Below are 15,947 nucleotides of genomic sequence, written 5' to 3' on the forward strand. Positions count from 1 at the left end.
AATTTCTCTGACATCAGTGATTCAGAGAACACTCTAGAAAAAACAATGTTTTTCTAGATATGTCTCCTGAGGCAAGGGAAGTAAAAGCAAAAATCAGCTATTGGAACTACATCAAAAAAAAAACAAAACAAACTTATGCACAACAAAGGAAACAGTCAACAAAACTAAAAGGCAACCTACTGAACATGAGAAGATATTTGCAAATGACATATTCAGTAAAGGGTTAGTGTCCAAAATATATAAAAAATTGATACAACTCAAAGGCCAAAAACCAAATAGTCCAATTAAAAATGGGCAGAAGACATGAATAGACATTTCTCCAAGGAAGATATCCAGATGGCCAAGAAACAAATGAAAAGATGTTCAACATCACTTATTATCATGGAAGTGAAAATCGAAACTTCAATGGGATACCACCTCACACCTTAGAATGGCTAAAATCAACAACCCAAGAGACAACAGGTGTTGGCAAGTGTCTGGTGGGAACAATAATATACAAAGCTGCTGGAAGAGTGAGTTGAGGCAAAGTCTTCCAGAAGGAGTAAGAGCAAATTTTGTTCCTCATTATTCCCCCAATGACTTATCAATATAGGCTTTTTGGATAGTTATTAAAAAGAAAGCTAGGGGCACCTGAGTGGCTCAGTCAGCTAAGTGGCTGACTCTTGATTTCAGCTTGATCTCATGGTTCGTGGGATCAAGTCTCTTTCTGCCCCATCCCTGTTCACACACTGTTTCTCTCAAAATTAAATAAACTTTAAAATTTTAAAAAAGAAGAAGAAACCTAGTGTGTCTTTATTTCCCTATTTATGTTGGTTCTCTGTATTTAAAATGCTTATTGCTCTTTTCCCCATTAATTTTGGGCTATATTTCAAACAAACAAACAATCATTGTATAAGATAACAGAATAATAATTCACTTTCAACCTCGATTCTCATTTTCAAGTTCAGTTTAAAAACAGACACCAAATGGTCCACACTGCATACTATTTTATGCCTTTATCATAGCAGAACACTAATGCTGGGATATTGAGATATATGGTCCGTCGAGAACAGAAAGGGGGGAATGATGCAAATATCTAATATGCTGCGGTATTGTTTTTCTGAATGTTAATATGATGAATGAATTCTGCTGTTAAAAATGATCATATGGGGATTTTTTCTGTTACTGTTTAGTAAAAATTACATGTTTCATGTGGTTTGGGGACCTTGCAAAGTGTGTAAATTGCATTTTGCATGGCAAAGCTGACATAAAGCAAAAGAAATGTTTTAAAATTATGATAAAAATTGTGTATTTAATTTTATACAACTAGTTAATGTTGTCATCCTTTTTTGTTGTTGTTGAACATTAAGATATGTTTGGCTCCCTCCCTCTCCAACTTGTTTTTTTCCTTCCCCTCCCCCATGGTCTTCTGTTAAGTTTCTCAGGATCCGCATAAAACTGAGAGCAAGCTGAGGGTTGATGGGGGGTAGGAGGGAGGGGAGGGTGGGTGATGGGTATTGAGGAGGGCACCTGTTGGGATGAGCACTGGGTGTTGTATGGAAACCAATTTGACAATAAATTTCATATTAAAAAATAAAAATAAAAAAATAAAACTGTGAAAAAAATAAGAAAGAAAGAAAGAAAGAAAGAAAGAAAGAAAGAAAGAAAAGAAAGAAAGAAAAAGAAAGAGAGATAGATGTGTTTGACATTGACAGAGCTTGAAAGGCTTTGCCCTTGGGGCTTTGCATCTAAACTGACCTCTTAAACCACCAGTATCATTATCTGCATCACACAAGCTTCTTGCCATTGTCCTCTGTTTCTGTGTGGATAGTGTAGGTATCATGTCCCTCTTTTTTCTCTTTTTCTCTTTGTTTTCCTTTATATAGTTTTTTCTTTTCGGACCAGAGCTAGTGTATCTTATCTTCTTTACCCTCTATAGTCTGGAGTAATGAATTTTACTAAATAACCTTCATTATTCAGTTAATTGTTGTATTTTCCTAACTATTAATACAGAATACATTTCAGAGTTAATAGCTGTCTGGAAAGGGAAAAGAACAATTAATAAATCCCTACATTATCCTTTGTTTAAATATCACATAGTAATTAACATATTTGTTAATGCATTTACTTGGGTGAACATTATTTTTTGAAGGCAGGTGGCAATTAATATTATGTGTTAATTTGAAAAGCCTATAATAAGCGGTGCCTGGGTGGCTCAGTTTGTTAACATCTGACTCTTGATCTTGCTCAGGTTGTGATGTCAGGGTGTGTAGGATCCAGCCCTGTGTCAGGCTCTGTGCTGACAGCAAGGAGCCTGCTTGGGATTTTCTCTCTCTCCCTCTCTGCCCCTTCCAACTCATGTTTCTCTTTCTCTCTGTCTTTGTCTCTGTGTCTGTCTCTCTCTCTCTCTCAAATAAATATTTTTTAAAAACATTAAAAAGGAAAAAGGAAAAAAAATACACACCTATAATAAGAGTAACTGAAGAATGGGTTTAGCCTGGTATCCTCTACTAAGACATAAATGATGAGATATTAATAATTTTCAGGATGCCATAGAGTATCTTATTCTTATTTTATTTTGCTGTTTATAAACAGCATATACTTTCAGTTGAACCTCATATCAACACATTTAAAGTTAGTATACACACGAATTTCATAAGTATTGTGTTCTTCTATTTATAAATGTAACTGCAGTTGGCTCTTGAACAGCATGGGGGTTAGGGGAACTGATCACTGCACAGTTGCAAATCTGTGTATAACTCTTGACTCCCCCAAAACTTAACTACTAATAGCCTACTGTTGACTAGAAGCCTTACTGATAACACAGACTGTTAACACCTATTTTGTATGTTATGTATATTATATACTGTATTTTTAGAATAGAGTAATTAAGCTAGAGAAAAAAAGTTGAAATCATAAGGAAGGGAAAATACATTTCTAGTAGTGTACTGTATTTGTCAAAAAACAAAGCAAAAACACAACTACGTATAAGTGGACCCATGTAGTTCAAACCTGTGTATTCAAGGGTCAAATGCATTTATAAATCTGTGTCCTTAATAATCTTCTGACCTAACAATTATGTTTATTTTGAGGCATGAGAGAGGCATAGTATTAGGTGACAAACTAAGAGAGTAATGTACAACTTTTAGTAGAAATACCTGAGAGATGTCTAAGTTCTGGTCTTAAAACTTTGTCACTGCATTTTAATAAGTAGGCTTGAAACCATAGGTTTATCTTTACTTACCATTTCTTACCAATTTAAGTTTAGAAATGCTTAAATACAAGCAATATCTGTAGCTTATTATAAATTCTTAAAACAGAAAATGTCCTCTTGTATCTTAAGACCAGTCCTTTTGGGTTAGAAGACTGTTATGCATTGCTGTGGTTTTCTTTTGAAAGGGCCAAACTTTGTCAGATAGGGCCAAACTTCATTACTTGTGCTGTTAACAAATCTCTAGCTATAAAGGAAAAAATCAAAAAGTCAGCCTATTCTCTCTGCTTGCCTATTTACATCCTTAAAATTGGACCCAATTCTTCTTCTTCTTTTTTTTTTTTTTGTCCTTAGAATGTGTTTCTGGGATAGTACCCTATATCAATTCTTGAGGTATAGTTTCAAAGAATAGTATGGCTCTATCTGCAATAATTCTAACCTTGCAAAGCAGACTTGAAAGTAATCTCAAAAATGTGACTTGTTAATATTTATTCCATGTTTAGTAATCAATCTAATTAATAGTGAGTAAATGCTAAATGGACCTTTCTATGTTCCTTCAATAATTGTAGTGCTGCTTGAATATAAGAAATGAATATATCTCAATATAGATAGCCTTGTTTGCACATATGCATAAGAGACAGTAGCTGTTTTAAAGGACTAATAATTAAAATAAATTTAATTCTTTTTTGTAATATATCTTTAAATGTATTCATTTTATTTCTTGGTTCGATAGTCTATACACAATTTTTTTTTTAAGGACAAGAAAAGACACAACTCTATTAATGTACCAGATGGGTACATTGGGATGTCCTGCAATGAAGGGAAAGGCATATAAAATATAACCAAGTGAAGAGATATAGATGTACAGCATACATAAACCTTAGCTTCAGATCATGTTTACCGCTATTTTTATATTTTCCTCTGTAGCAGCTTTAATGGCTTCACAGGATTAGATTTGTATTTTCCAAGTTGAAGCTCACTTGCTTTTATACTTTACAGGTCAGTTTCTTCTGGAAGAAGCTCGCCTCATAGAAGCAGCTGAGATGGCAAAAAAAGCAGCTGAATTGGACAGCACAGAGTTCGATGTGGTCTTCAGTGCTGCCCACATGCTCAGGTTTGTTTTGCTACTATACCTTAGAAGACCAACTTTGTGGCTTTGGGAAGGCAATTAGGTATACTGATTCACCTGTCATACCGCCTTATTCCACATTCTTGAAGTGAATTGTGCTTTTTACCATGCTAGAATCAGTCAGGTGTATTGTATTCATTAAAGTCCATGTGCACAGTATATGTAGGGCATATAAGCATTCAGAACTCTGAAAAATATTGAGACCCCTTTTCCCATGAAAAGGGAAATTCACGTTCCCTTGTGATTCCTTTCACACTCCCTTCCACATTCCCATGAATGTGGCATGTGAATATATTTTATTATGTTTGGTGGTGGAGAGGATTGTCAAATATAAATATACCTAAGGCTTATCAAATTCTGAAAATGGCCCTGAAACAATATATCTTTGTAGACCTTTTAATACTTCTATTTTCAGAAAGATATCATAAAGGATAATTATAATATTAGCAAAGCAATTAAAAGGCAGATCAACAATTTTTGTTGTGAATATAAAAAGAATGTTTAATGCATCCATAAGTGGTGTTTTAGGTTAAAGGAAAATGTTTTTAAGAAACTCAAATGATTTATACAGTTTTTTAAAAAGCAGTATTTGTTCTATTAGCAATATGAATACCCCTTCTCCCACAATTTCACTTAATTAAATACTACCTGAATTTCACTTAATTAAATCTCTATCTAAATGCTTCATTAGCTGACATTCACACTATGGGCTCTGTGCTTGGTTCTAAGGATAGGTTTATAATCATGTAGATTACTCTCTTACAAGGGAAGAAAAATACCAAAGGAATTCCTTCACATTTGGATGGCTTTAAAACATGGCATTTCAAGAAAAGTAGTTTTGCTTAGTTTTTATTTTGAGATCATTATAGATTTATATACAGGTGTAAGAAATAATATAGAGATCCCCTGTATCATTTATCCAGTTTCCCCAATGGTAATATCATAAAATGATAGTATAATATCAAATGCAGGAAATTGACATTGATACACTCCACTGATCTTACTGAGTTTCTCTAGTTATACTTGTATCCCTGTGTGTATGTGTATGTATGTGTGTGTGTATGTGTGTGTGTATTTATTTATTTCTGTGCCTTTTTTTTTTATCACATGTGTACAGGCTTGTGTATCCATCATCATAGTCAAAGTACAGACTATTTCCAGTACCTCAAGTATCCCTTGCATTGTCCTTTGAGAACCACTTGGCTTCCTACTTAGCTTTTTATAAGTTTTAAATAAATTCAAAGTCTGAGAGTAAAGAGTGTTCTGTGAGGTCTCAGTTGAATGTACTCACTCCACATTTAACATTTAGCATTCCTAAAACTGGTATCTACAAAGAGAAACCAGTATTCAATCAACTGTTGGTATATTTATAAAATAAACTATAGCCAATCTGCAAGAACCTTCAATGCAAGGATAATTTTTAAAGGACACTTCCATTTGCATGACAAGCTTAGGGCTGTTATAGGGAAGGAACTTGTTCTTCATGAATAAAACACCATGCTTTTAGTCACAATAAACCATTTGCAAGGATGGATATGCACAACTTTCTGCGGGCTAATTCATCTTAATCATAATAGATACTTTCATCAGTAAGGCATTTTGCTACCTATTAAGTCAGTACCTGAAATTCAAAGTCTACCAATTGAAACCCATTATAAGAACATTACAAAAATAACGTCCTTGTTAAATATATCACTCATAACTTTTCCTTAGTTACCATAGTGCCAGAAACCAGTGGAAAATTTTTGTTATACCTTGGTGATGTAGAAATCTTTAGGATTTATTTTTCAGAACCTTCCTTCTAGCTTTCTGCAGTCTGCATTTCTCATTAAGTTGCAGTCAACACCTTCCTAATATTGGTTGCAATTATGGACACAGCAACCTGGCTATAGCCTACCCAAATTGGTGGCAGTCCCCATGAATGTTTTTACTCAATTTTTCTGTTTTTCCCCTTTATCAAATTCAACTATTTCTTGAGTACTTACTGTGCAAACTGAATAGCAACCTTTTCCCTTATTAATCAAGAGCACTTAGGACTTTGCTGAAAGGAGTAAGAAAGGCTACTGGTTTTGCCTTGAGCAGCATTATCAAAATCCTTAGCTATCAAGATCTTGCTTATTTAATGTTACATGTAACATTTCCTCTGGTAATGCCAAATTATTGTATATTGAGTTTGGTATTAATTCTTGCCTCAGAGCTCTGTTGTTTTGCTAGGTACTTAGGAGACAAAATTGACAGGGTTTGGTGAAGGAAAAGAGTATAAGGCAGGGTATGAGGGAAAGAGCTGATGTCTCCCTGGTTTGTCTTGGTTGACTGGATTAATGGCTACCGTCCTATCCAAAATCAGCAATTTAGGAAATGTTGTAGTTCAAGGAATGGTTTGAACACATTAATTTAACTTACCTTTCCTTGGCTAATTCCAGTGAAATTGCCCAAAGAGTCCATTAATGAGGAAAAAATGGCTTATCACAAATCAAAAAAAAAAAAAAAAGTTATTCCACCTGGATGAGACTAGATTGGGAGAGGGAACGTCCTGGGGCTAACCATCAAGGGACAAATCTTCATCTTATTGGGACCTTCCAGAGGCTTGAAATTTGAGAAATTTCAGACAGACCCATTTCAACTCTCAGTAGTGGATAGTGATCTGTCTGTGTAGAATTAGCACATAGAAAGTTTGAAATATAGGATTTCAAATTGTCAGTTCAGATAAGAATGACAAATCAGATGTATCCAAGTAAAGAGCCCTCATGAAAGCAGTGAGATTTACATTAAACCCAAGAGCCACTTAGGCTATCTATAAATTCCTGCTATTTAGGTGATTCACAAGAACATTATGTGGTATAAAAGAATTAATGCTGTTTACCAAATGTGTAGGCCTTCCACCTTCAATAAACGTAATAGGATTATACTTCTCTGCTTCTTCCAAGTTGAAGACCTTTATGGATCTTATTTGGGTTGTTGAATGTGTGTGGATATGAATATGTCACTTTTGAGCCAAAGCTGTAAGAGTCCAGGCCCTTCCCTTTTCTGACTTGGAAATTGTGGAAATTGATCCTGAAATGACCAGAGGCGGACAGAGCCTCCCTACTCACGTGCACTGAATGAGTGAATGAGAAATAAACTTTGTTGTCTTACTTCACTGAGATTTAAGGTGTGTTTATATTATCACAGTGTCACCTAACCTAGCCTAACTGACACAGAAAATATCTTTGAGAATGAAATAGGTGGTTTGAAAGAGGAACAGTGTGACATTAGAAAAGATTACTGAGAGATTAATAGGATCTCTGAGGTTATAACTGCAGTGGAGGTAATGGATAATTGTTAGACTGATAATTTATTTTATTATTATATTCTAAGTTTTTTTATTTTTGAGAGAGAATGAGAGAATGAGAGTGCACAGGATTGTGAGGAGAGGAGGAGCAGAGAGAGAGGCAGAGAGAAAGAGAATCCCAAGCAGGCTGCATACTACATACTGCATAACAGCAAAGAGCCTGATGCAGGGCTTGAACTCACTAATTGTAAGATCATGACCTGATCTGAGATCAGGAGTCAGATGCTTAGCCAACTGAGCCACCCCAGCATCTGATAGACTGATAATTTAAATAGAAGTTACAGGTATCTTTTCAGAACTTAAATCATAAGTACTAAAGACATCAAAATGGTGACTGAAAGGATAAAAGATTGGAGGGTGGATTGAGAACATTATATACATACTCATAATTACACATATGTTAGTATAATTATATGTAGGGTACAGGTATGCATATATACCATATATAGTATATATGTGGCATGTATATAGACGTGATACATAGTCTTATTTGCGTATATATAAAGATGATGTATAGTTACATGCCATATACGTGTGTGTGTAGTCATGTTTAGCATTTATACATATATGTAGTTTTATTTGGTTTTGTATATATAAATGTTAACATAAATAGAAAATTTCTGAAGGTGAGCATAGAACACATTAGGCATTATCAACAAACAGAAAATTTCCAAGCTAGGATGAAGGCCTCTGTCATCGTATTGAAAGCAAAACTGCCAAAAATAGACCTCCTCCTAAGCTTGTCTTCATGTCTGGGTCACACTTTTTAGTTGCATACTGAAGAATTCTCTCTTGCCAGTTTAAGCAGAAGCAGAATTTATTAGGAGAGTATTCTGTAGCCCACAGACTCTCTCTTGGGCTTGAGATCACTCTACACAGTCAGAAGTAATGCCCAACCAACTAGCTTTCTCTGGGACTCAGCAACTTTTGCAGTCCCAAGCTCCACCACCATCACCCACAAGGAACCAAGCAGAGCAAGCCCCACGTTCATTAGATGGTCCTCCTGGGTGCAGCCGCCACCCCGTTAGGCTTATTGCTGACCTTGTTTCTCTTGCAGCTGCATCTGATTGGTGAAACCTGAGTCATGGGTTGGACTCTTGGCTACTAGAGAGTTGGAAGACGAGGCAGTTGGCTTCTGCCTTCTTGGGAAGGTGGGGTCCACATCGTGGCTGATTACCAAATACATTTATAGGGAGGGTGATCACAGATGTCGAGTGGCCTCACATAATGAATATTAACCATATGTGTTGACATTTTTAGTACTTCAAATAAAATGGGAGAAGTACTGGATGCTTCCAGATGAGAGCATTATTAAAAAGGAGATTGGTTATCATCAAAGGAAAATAATCAGAGGAATTTAAAATGCTAGAACTCAGTAGAGTTATATCTAGAGAGTTGTAAGAAGAAAGTATTGAATCAGTTATTCTATTAGGAGCATTTTGTATGAATGAATTTACTCAGTGTTCTCCTAGAACTAGAAGCTAGAGATGGCACAAAGATACTTGGGAGATACTGGGAGGAAGTCCAGAGGCACTAAAAACAAACTTTACCTGATTCACAGCATTCATGGACTCTGGCGGAATTTTTTTGTTTTTTCATCCACTTAACAGAGTAAGGGAAGAACAAAGGTAGCATTTATTTAAGTATGTTCTGTCTGCCTGGTGCTGTATTTTGTGTTTTATATCTGTTACTCTCTTAGTTATAATTGCACATATGTGAAGTAGACAACAATATTCCCATTTGACTTACGAAGATACTGAAGCTTTAAAAGAGCCCATATCTCCCACAGTTGGTAAAGTAAAGCTGGGATTTAAATTTAGTGTATTCTGGCCAAGTATAACTGTTTTTACTGTGTCAGGTTAGCTCCCTCATGTCTTTATGACTGGGTGACTATGTAGAGGCTGCGATTCTTGAATTTATTGTTGGAGAAAGGATTTATAGAGTAACAGGTTATCAAATGTGTGAGTCCTAAACAGTAAGACCCTTCCAATATTATTAAATTATCTCTTTATGATAAATTTTAGAAAAGTAGAGTTATAGGAGGGAGAACTCCACCTTTGTACTCTCAAAGAGATACTAACTTTTTAGACTGGTACAGTGTCTGACAAAGGACACACTTAAAGCTGCACGAAGCGTGAACTTCTCTTTTTTCCAGGACTAAGGGCCAGGTTGTCGCTGCTCCCTAAGGTAGTAAGGACCTGCACTGTACCAGCTGATTCCCATTGCTTCCCTGATTTCTAATGAGCAGAAGGAGTATTTGAAAAAGAATTGTTGTCTTTAAATTTCTGTACTGGACACAATCTTATATAATTAAATATGTTAAAATTAGAGACTTTAAGTATACTAATTTCTTTATAAATTCCACTAGAAGTGACATAAAATTGAAAAAAAATGTTTATTAATTTATCTTGAGAGAGAAAGAGAGCATGATCAGGGCAAGGGCAGAGAGAGGGGGAGAGAGAGAATCTCAGGAACGCTCTATGCTGTCAGCACAGTGCTAGACACGGGTCTCAATCCCACCAACTGTGATATCAGGACCTGAGCTGAAATCAAGAGCCAGCCACTCAACTGACTGAACCATCTAGGCACGCTTAAAGTGAAATTCTTAAGAAAGAAAGGAACAAAATCAAATTATTTCTCAAAGTGGATTGGAAATGTGTACACACACACACACACACACACACACACACACACACATTGGAGATATATTTTTTTCAAAGCTCTCTTAGGCCTTTCATCTTTAATACTTCCAAAATTACCAAAGACCCCTTGAAAAGTCATTGAATTCTTCAATTATAAATTGTACTTTACTGCCAACTTTTGGTCCAGAGGGGGTTTATTTCAACTAGGTTGTAATGGGTTTTAAGGTCTTTAAAGCAAAGGGCAGTGGCAGATGAGGTTGAAGGTTGCATCTTCCAACCGAGTGCCTCTCCAACATGAATGTGCATGTGAATCACCTGGGGATCTTGTTAAAATGCACGTTCTGATTTAGTATGTTTGGATGGTGCCTGAGGTTTTACATTTCTAACAAGTCCCAGGTGATACTTAACGATGTTGGTTCTTAGATCACCCCTGCAAGCAAGTTCTATCTTGCCTGTCTTCTTTCCACTCCTCCCAACTCCTTCTCCCCACCCAAGCTTTATGAATTGAACATAAGTAGTTATTTACTATATATGCATATTATAACTGACATTGCCAATAAACATTTCCTCCCTTTTAATATCTCCAGTACATTTTGTTATATAATCTTTTCAGACATAGGCTTAACCTGTCCTTCGCAGCCCTGAAAGATCTGAGGTCATGAAAGAATAAACTCAGACTCTCAAGGGGCATCAAGAAGTTTCTAATTCAGGAATCTTTTGTGAAATTACACCATCAGCCTCGCCTTTTCCTTGATTATTGCTACATGTCTGCTTTACCTCACCATCTTTTATGTTTAGAACCAAGATGGATGTCAACAGATCACGTAGCCTATTTTTGATGTCTTGACAGAGAACTTTTCATTTAAGGTGATTTGATGGTTATAAGCAATATCTTCTAGGAGTTCTATTAGAAGGATCTTTTCTGCTTCATTGTTGGTATATATGTGTGACTCTGGTTTTGCCCTTTTAAGATTTTCCACACACTTTTATGTCTTTGTTTACTTCAGTTCTACTTCTATTCCTATTATACAACTTATCAATTACAATTAAAATTTAGTGCTGCTTTGAGTAACTTAAGTCACACTTCAGTTTATCTGTTGGCAAGAACCCAGGAAAACTCAGCTACTGTTTCATTTTACTTTGATGATGTGAGAACAAACAGTTCTCTAGTTTAGAAGGAGAAGGAGTGAGGGGCCTGGGTAGCTTAGTCAGTTAAGGGCCCGACTCTTGGTTTTGGCTCAGGTCATGATCTCATGGTTTGTGGTTTTGAGCCTGCCATCGGACTCTGTGCTGACAGTGTGAAGCCTGCTTGGGATTTCTCTCTCTCTCTCTTCTCTCCCTCTCTCTCACCCTCTGCCCCTCCCTGGCTTTCTCTCTCTCTCAAAAAATAAATAAAAATAAAGATAAGAAAAGAAGATGGAGGAGATGATTCCTCCTCAAGTTATCCTTGAGAATAATCACCAAGACTTTAATAAAATATTATCTTTTGTATGAGTCAAACAGTGGTTATCATCCATGTTAAGTAATTTTTAATTTAAAATTGACAGTTCACAGCTACTAATAATCATAGTCTTCTAAATGTTATTAAAGTTTTTTTTATAATTTAAAGGAAGTAATTTTAAATTTAGCAACCTTTAATTTTATAATTCTCACAGAATACATACAAATGTAGGCAGTTATAAATGATTCTCTTAATCAGATTCCTTTTAAACATTCACAGAGTATATTAAGTTGTTACTTCATAACGTAATTGACTCCCACATTTTTCTAATATATCTTTTCTTTTAAGAATATTGGGCCATAGGGGCACCTGGGTGGCTCAGTCATTTGAGCATCTGACTTGATTTCGGCTCAGGTCATGATCTCAGGGTCATGGGATCGAGTCCTGCGTACGGCTCTGTGCTGAACGTGGAACATGCTTAAGTTTCTTTTTCTCTCTTCCTCTCTCTCTCCCCACCCCTACTGCAGCCCCTCTGCCCAGCTTACATGCTTGCTCTCTCTCTCTCTAAAATAAAAAAAAATAAAAATAATAAAAATAATAATATTGGGCCATAAACCTGTGTTCCAAAAGATACCTTTCTATTATAACACTAGGGAGGGGAGTCAGATACATGAAATATATTTCTATATTGTTTAATAGATACAGGTTTCATAGTCCCATGTACAAAATGGAATTCTTTAGGAATCAAATAATGACATTTGTTTCTGACTTTCATTACTTTTTGTGTTCACTCTGAACCCACCTTTTCACAGATGGCAAAAAAATAAATTTTAAAAGATAGCCCAATCCAGTGAGTTTTTGGGAATTCAAGGTTTACTTCATAGTCCAGTTTACAAATACCATCTAGGCTTTTTTTTTTTTTTTTTTTTTTTTACTTCCTTACCTTTCCTGGCCCTGAGGGACCACAGATAATATTGAAGAGGGGAAGGGCTCTACATATATGATTGTCAGGAGTTGGCAATGAGATAGGAGCCTCATCTGAATCTCCAGCTGATAAATCTATTATTGGCATAGATGATAAGGGACATAACTTTTCTTATGTTAATGTTAATTCTTAGGGGTGTCATGTTAGATGGGGGTAGTCACCCACTTGGACCCAGTGTAGCTTCCTGGTATGAATGATTTTTATTACTCCTCATCTCATTTCTGGCTTTATAAAGTCTGTTGTGGTTAAAAACTCAAGGATGTGTACATCTGGCCTGGCAGATTTCTTGGGAGAGCCACTGCTTTTCCTCTTTACCTACCTTTTGAGTCTTCTACTTGGACACGTGGGGAACTTCTGATTGCCCTCCATATGTAGTTGTGACCCTTCTCTAAAAATGGGAGATTGTGGGGGTAGGGAAGTGAATATCCAACACAGTTCTCACTTTTCCTCATTCCCCCTTTCTTCGCCTTTCCCCTGAGTTCCTCCTCTTCCCCCTTCTTGAGGTATATGAAGCAAAACAGAACGGTGCATTTCATTCTGTTCTTACAACTGTCATGTGCTCCATTTGGTCTGGTGAAGTTCACTTCTATCAGTGTGAAGACGGAGATGGAAGGAAGTAAACCTATAATTGCAAATGTCCTCCGTATTCTCCCCTTTTCAAATCTCATCTCTTACACTTAAATCATGTCTTTTAAACAGTATAATCAAAAAGCATATCTTCTTCCTTTCTTCGTATTTGGTGTAGAAAATTTTGTAGTCACCTGCCACAGAACAATATATCACATATCATTCTGCTACATATCGGTGTATACAAAGATATCGGCATGATCCCGTGGTTCACATACTTAGCTATAGAATCTATGACTCCCAGATCAGTCACTTACCAGCCATATAACTTTGGGGAAGTTATCGGCTTCTCTAAGCTTCATTCTACACATGTGCAAAATGGGGATTGTAATAGCAGTTACTTCATGGTGGTGTTGGAACTTGGAATAATCAATTCCTGGTATTTTATAAGTGACGCATAGAGGATTTAGAAATTTCCTGTCCTAGAGACAAAACGGTGAAGAAAGAAAGGGTATAGGTATTCAGGAAAAGTTATTCATCAGCTTCTTTAAATAGTTCTATCCTAGCAGTCTTGGCAACCTGGGTTCTGCAGTTAGTCCTAACAATTCAGAGGTTGAGGTTCTTTACAATTCAAGAATCCCCTGAGCAACTAGCAGAAGATTGCTAATTTCCTCAGTTTCAAATGTTGAATAATGATTCAGTAATTTTTGCGATTAAGATTTATTAAGCAGTCCCATGATGTTTCTTGCAGAGGTGAGTAAGAAATACAACATACACTGTAGAGTGGACACTGGACAGTTCCTCATGAGTTTTGTCTCTCATCTAGAGAATAAAACAAGAACATAAGTGAACACACGGTGGGTAGAATTGGCATACTCTTTCCCCTATAGTCCTAGAGTGAAAATTAATTTTCACAGTTATGTGACAAATCTAATAAACTCTATTTTTTTTTCTATTTCGTTAGAATATCATCAATTTTACTTATAGCTTAAGAAACTAAGACTCCTAAACTAGATATTTCCTTTGGGAATTAAACTACTAAAGACAATGAAGACTTTAAAAACTAACAACTACTTTTGGGGAAAAAAACTTTTTTTTCCAGTTGTGTTCATTGTTATTTTAAAGGCACATTGTATAGTGAATTCCTCAGTTTCTCCTTATCTACCTGATGAATTTAAATGTCGTAAAGATGAATATTAATGGTTGCTGTACTTCCCATGTTAGACATGTATTGGTCGATTTTGCTTCAAAGTAACTTACTTCTTTGTAGTATTAAGTTACACTAATTTCCTACCTCCCTGCCTTTTATTTTTCTCTGGAGAAAACCCTTCCAGGGCATGACCTAATGAATTCTGGTTCAGATTTCCAAATGAATTTGAACCAAAGTGATTCTATAATTTGGTGGAGCGAACCTTCATTAAATACCCTAGCAAGGAAATTTTTACTGTTTCATACCAGACTAAAGTACATTTCTTGACATATTGAAATTGAACTTCAACATTTATGAGAATATAAATTGCAACAGCACATTGTAACTGTCATGAGTCCAGTAGAGCCTTAGGTCAAGGGTTTTTACTTTCTCTGTAACCCCATTAAAAATAGCAATGTTTCTAATTATTTTTCCTTTAAAAATTAGAAAAATATGTCCTGGTCTCCAGAGAGATGTTATCTTCAGTTATTTGTATAATTTATATGGTTGCATGGGGTATGTCTTTATAGTTTTTATTTGCACTTGACCAAAGTGCAAATTCAATTTTATAGGCTAATTGAGCCTTCTCTTTTAAAATCTGAATGTGGTTTTCTAATTGAGAGCATTAATTTTTGTTTCTGCTCTTTATTCCTGACCTCTTTGCCATCTTCTTACCCCAAAAGCTTCCCCACCCCCAGTCCCACCAGTTTGGGTATTTCTTTATTTTGTATTCAGTATAATTAACATACAGTGTTAATTACTTTCAAGTGTAGGATACAATGATTAAACATTTCTATATATTACTCAGTGTTCTTCAGGGTAAGTGTGCTCTTAATCCCCTTATCTATTTCACCCAACCCCCACCCAGCTTCCCTCTGGCAACCACCAGTTTGTTGTTCTCTGTATTTAAGAGTCTGTGGTGGTGGGGGCCTGGGTGGCTCAGTTGTTTAAGTGTCCCGCTCTCTTGGTCTCGGCTCAGGTCATGAGCTCATGTTTCGTGAGTTTGAGCTCCATATCCAGTTCTCCGCTGACAGTGTGGAATATGCTTGGGATTCTGTCTCTCCTTCTCTCTCTGCCCCTCCCCCTGCTTGTACTCTTTCTCTCTCTCTCTCTCAACGTAAATAAATAAACATTTTTAAAAAATGGTCTGTGAGGGGTTGTTTTGCCTTTTTTCTTTGTTTCTAAATTCCATGTATGAGTGAAATCATATGGTATTTATATTTCTTTCTCTGACTTATTTCATTTGGCATTATACCCTCTAGGTCCATCCATGTTATTGCAAATGGCAAGATCTCATTGTTTTTTTTTTATAGCTGAGTAATATTCCATTGTACTCCATCAGAAGCTTTTGAACAATTTCAAAAGAGACTACTCCAGTTTTACTTCAGACCCCAAGCCATTGATTACTACTGTTTACATTGTAGGTGTGCTATATGCATCATCTGACGTTGAATTTGACATTTGTCTATAGCA

At 36.0% G+C, this 15,947-nt stretch overlaps 1 protein-coding gene across 1 annotated transcript in view; it reads left to right on the forward strand.

Annotated features, from left to right (window-relative positions):
* TMTC2 (transmembrane O-mannosyltransferase targeting cadherins 2) overlaps positions 1-15,947 on the forward strand; it is a 397,388-nt gene that overhangs the window by 325,645 nt on the left and 55,796 nt on the right. The window contains exon 10 of the mRNA XM_015083452.3: positions 4,190-4,304. Coding sequence (XP_014938938.2) covers positions 4,190-4,304 — 115 coding nt within the window. The remainder of the gene's footprint in view (positions 1-4,189; positions 4,305-15,947) is intronic.

This window comes from Acinonyx jubatus, chromosome B4 (genome assembly GCF_027475565.1).
Source record: "Acinonyx jubatus isolate Ajub_Pintada_27869175 chromosome B4, VMU_Ajub_asm_v1.0, whole genome shotgun sequence".
NCBI lineage: Eukaryota > Metazoa > Chordata > Mammalia > Carnivora > Felidae > Acinonyx > Acinonyx jubatus.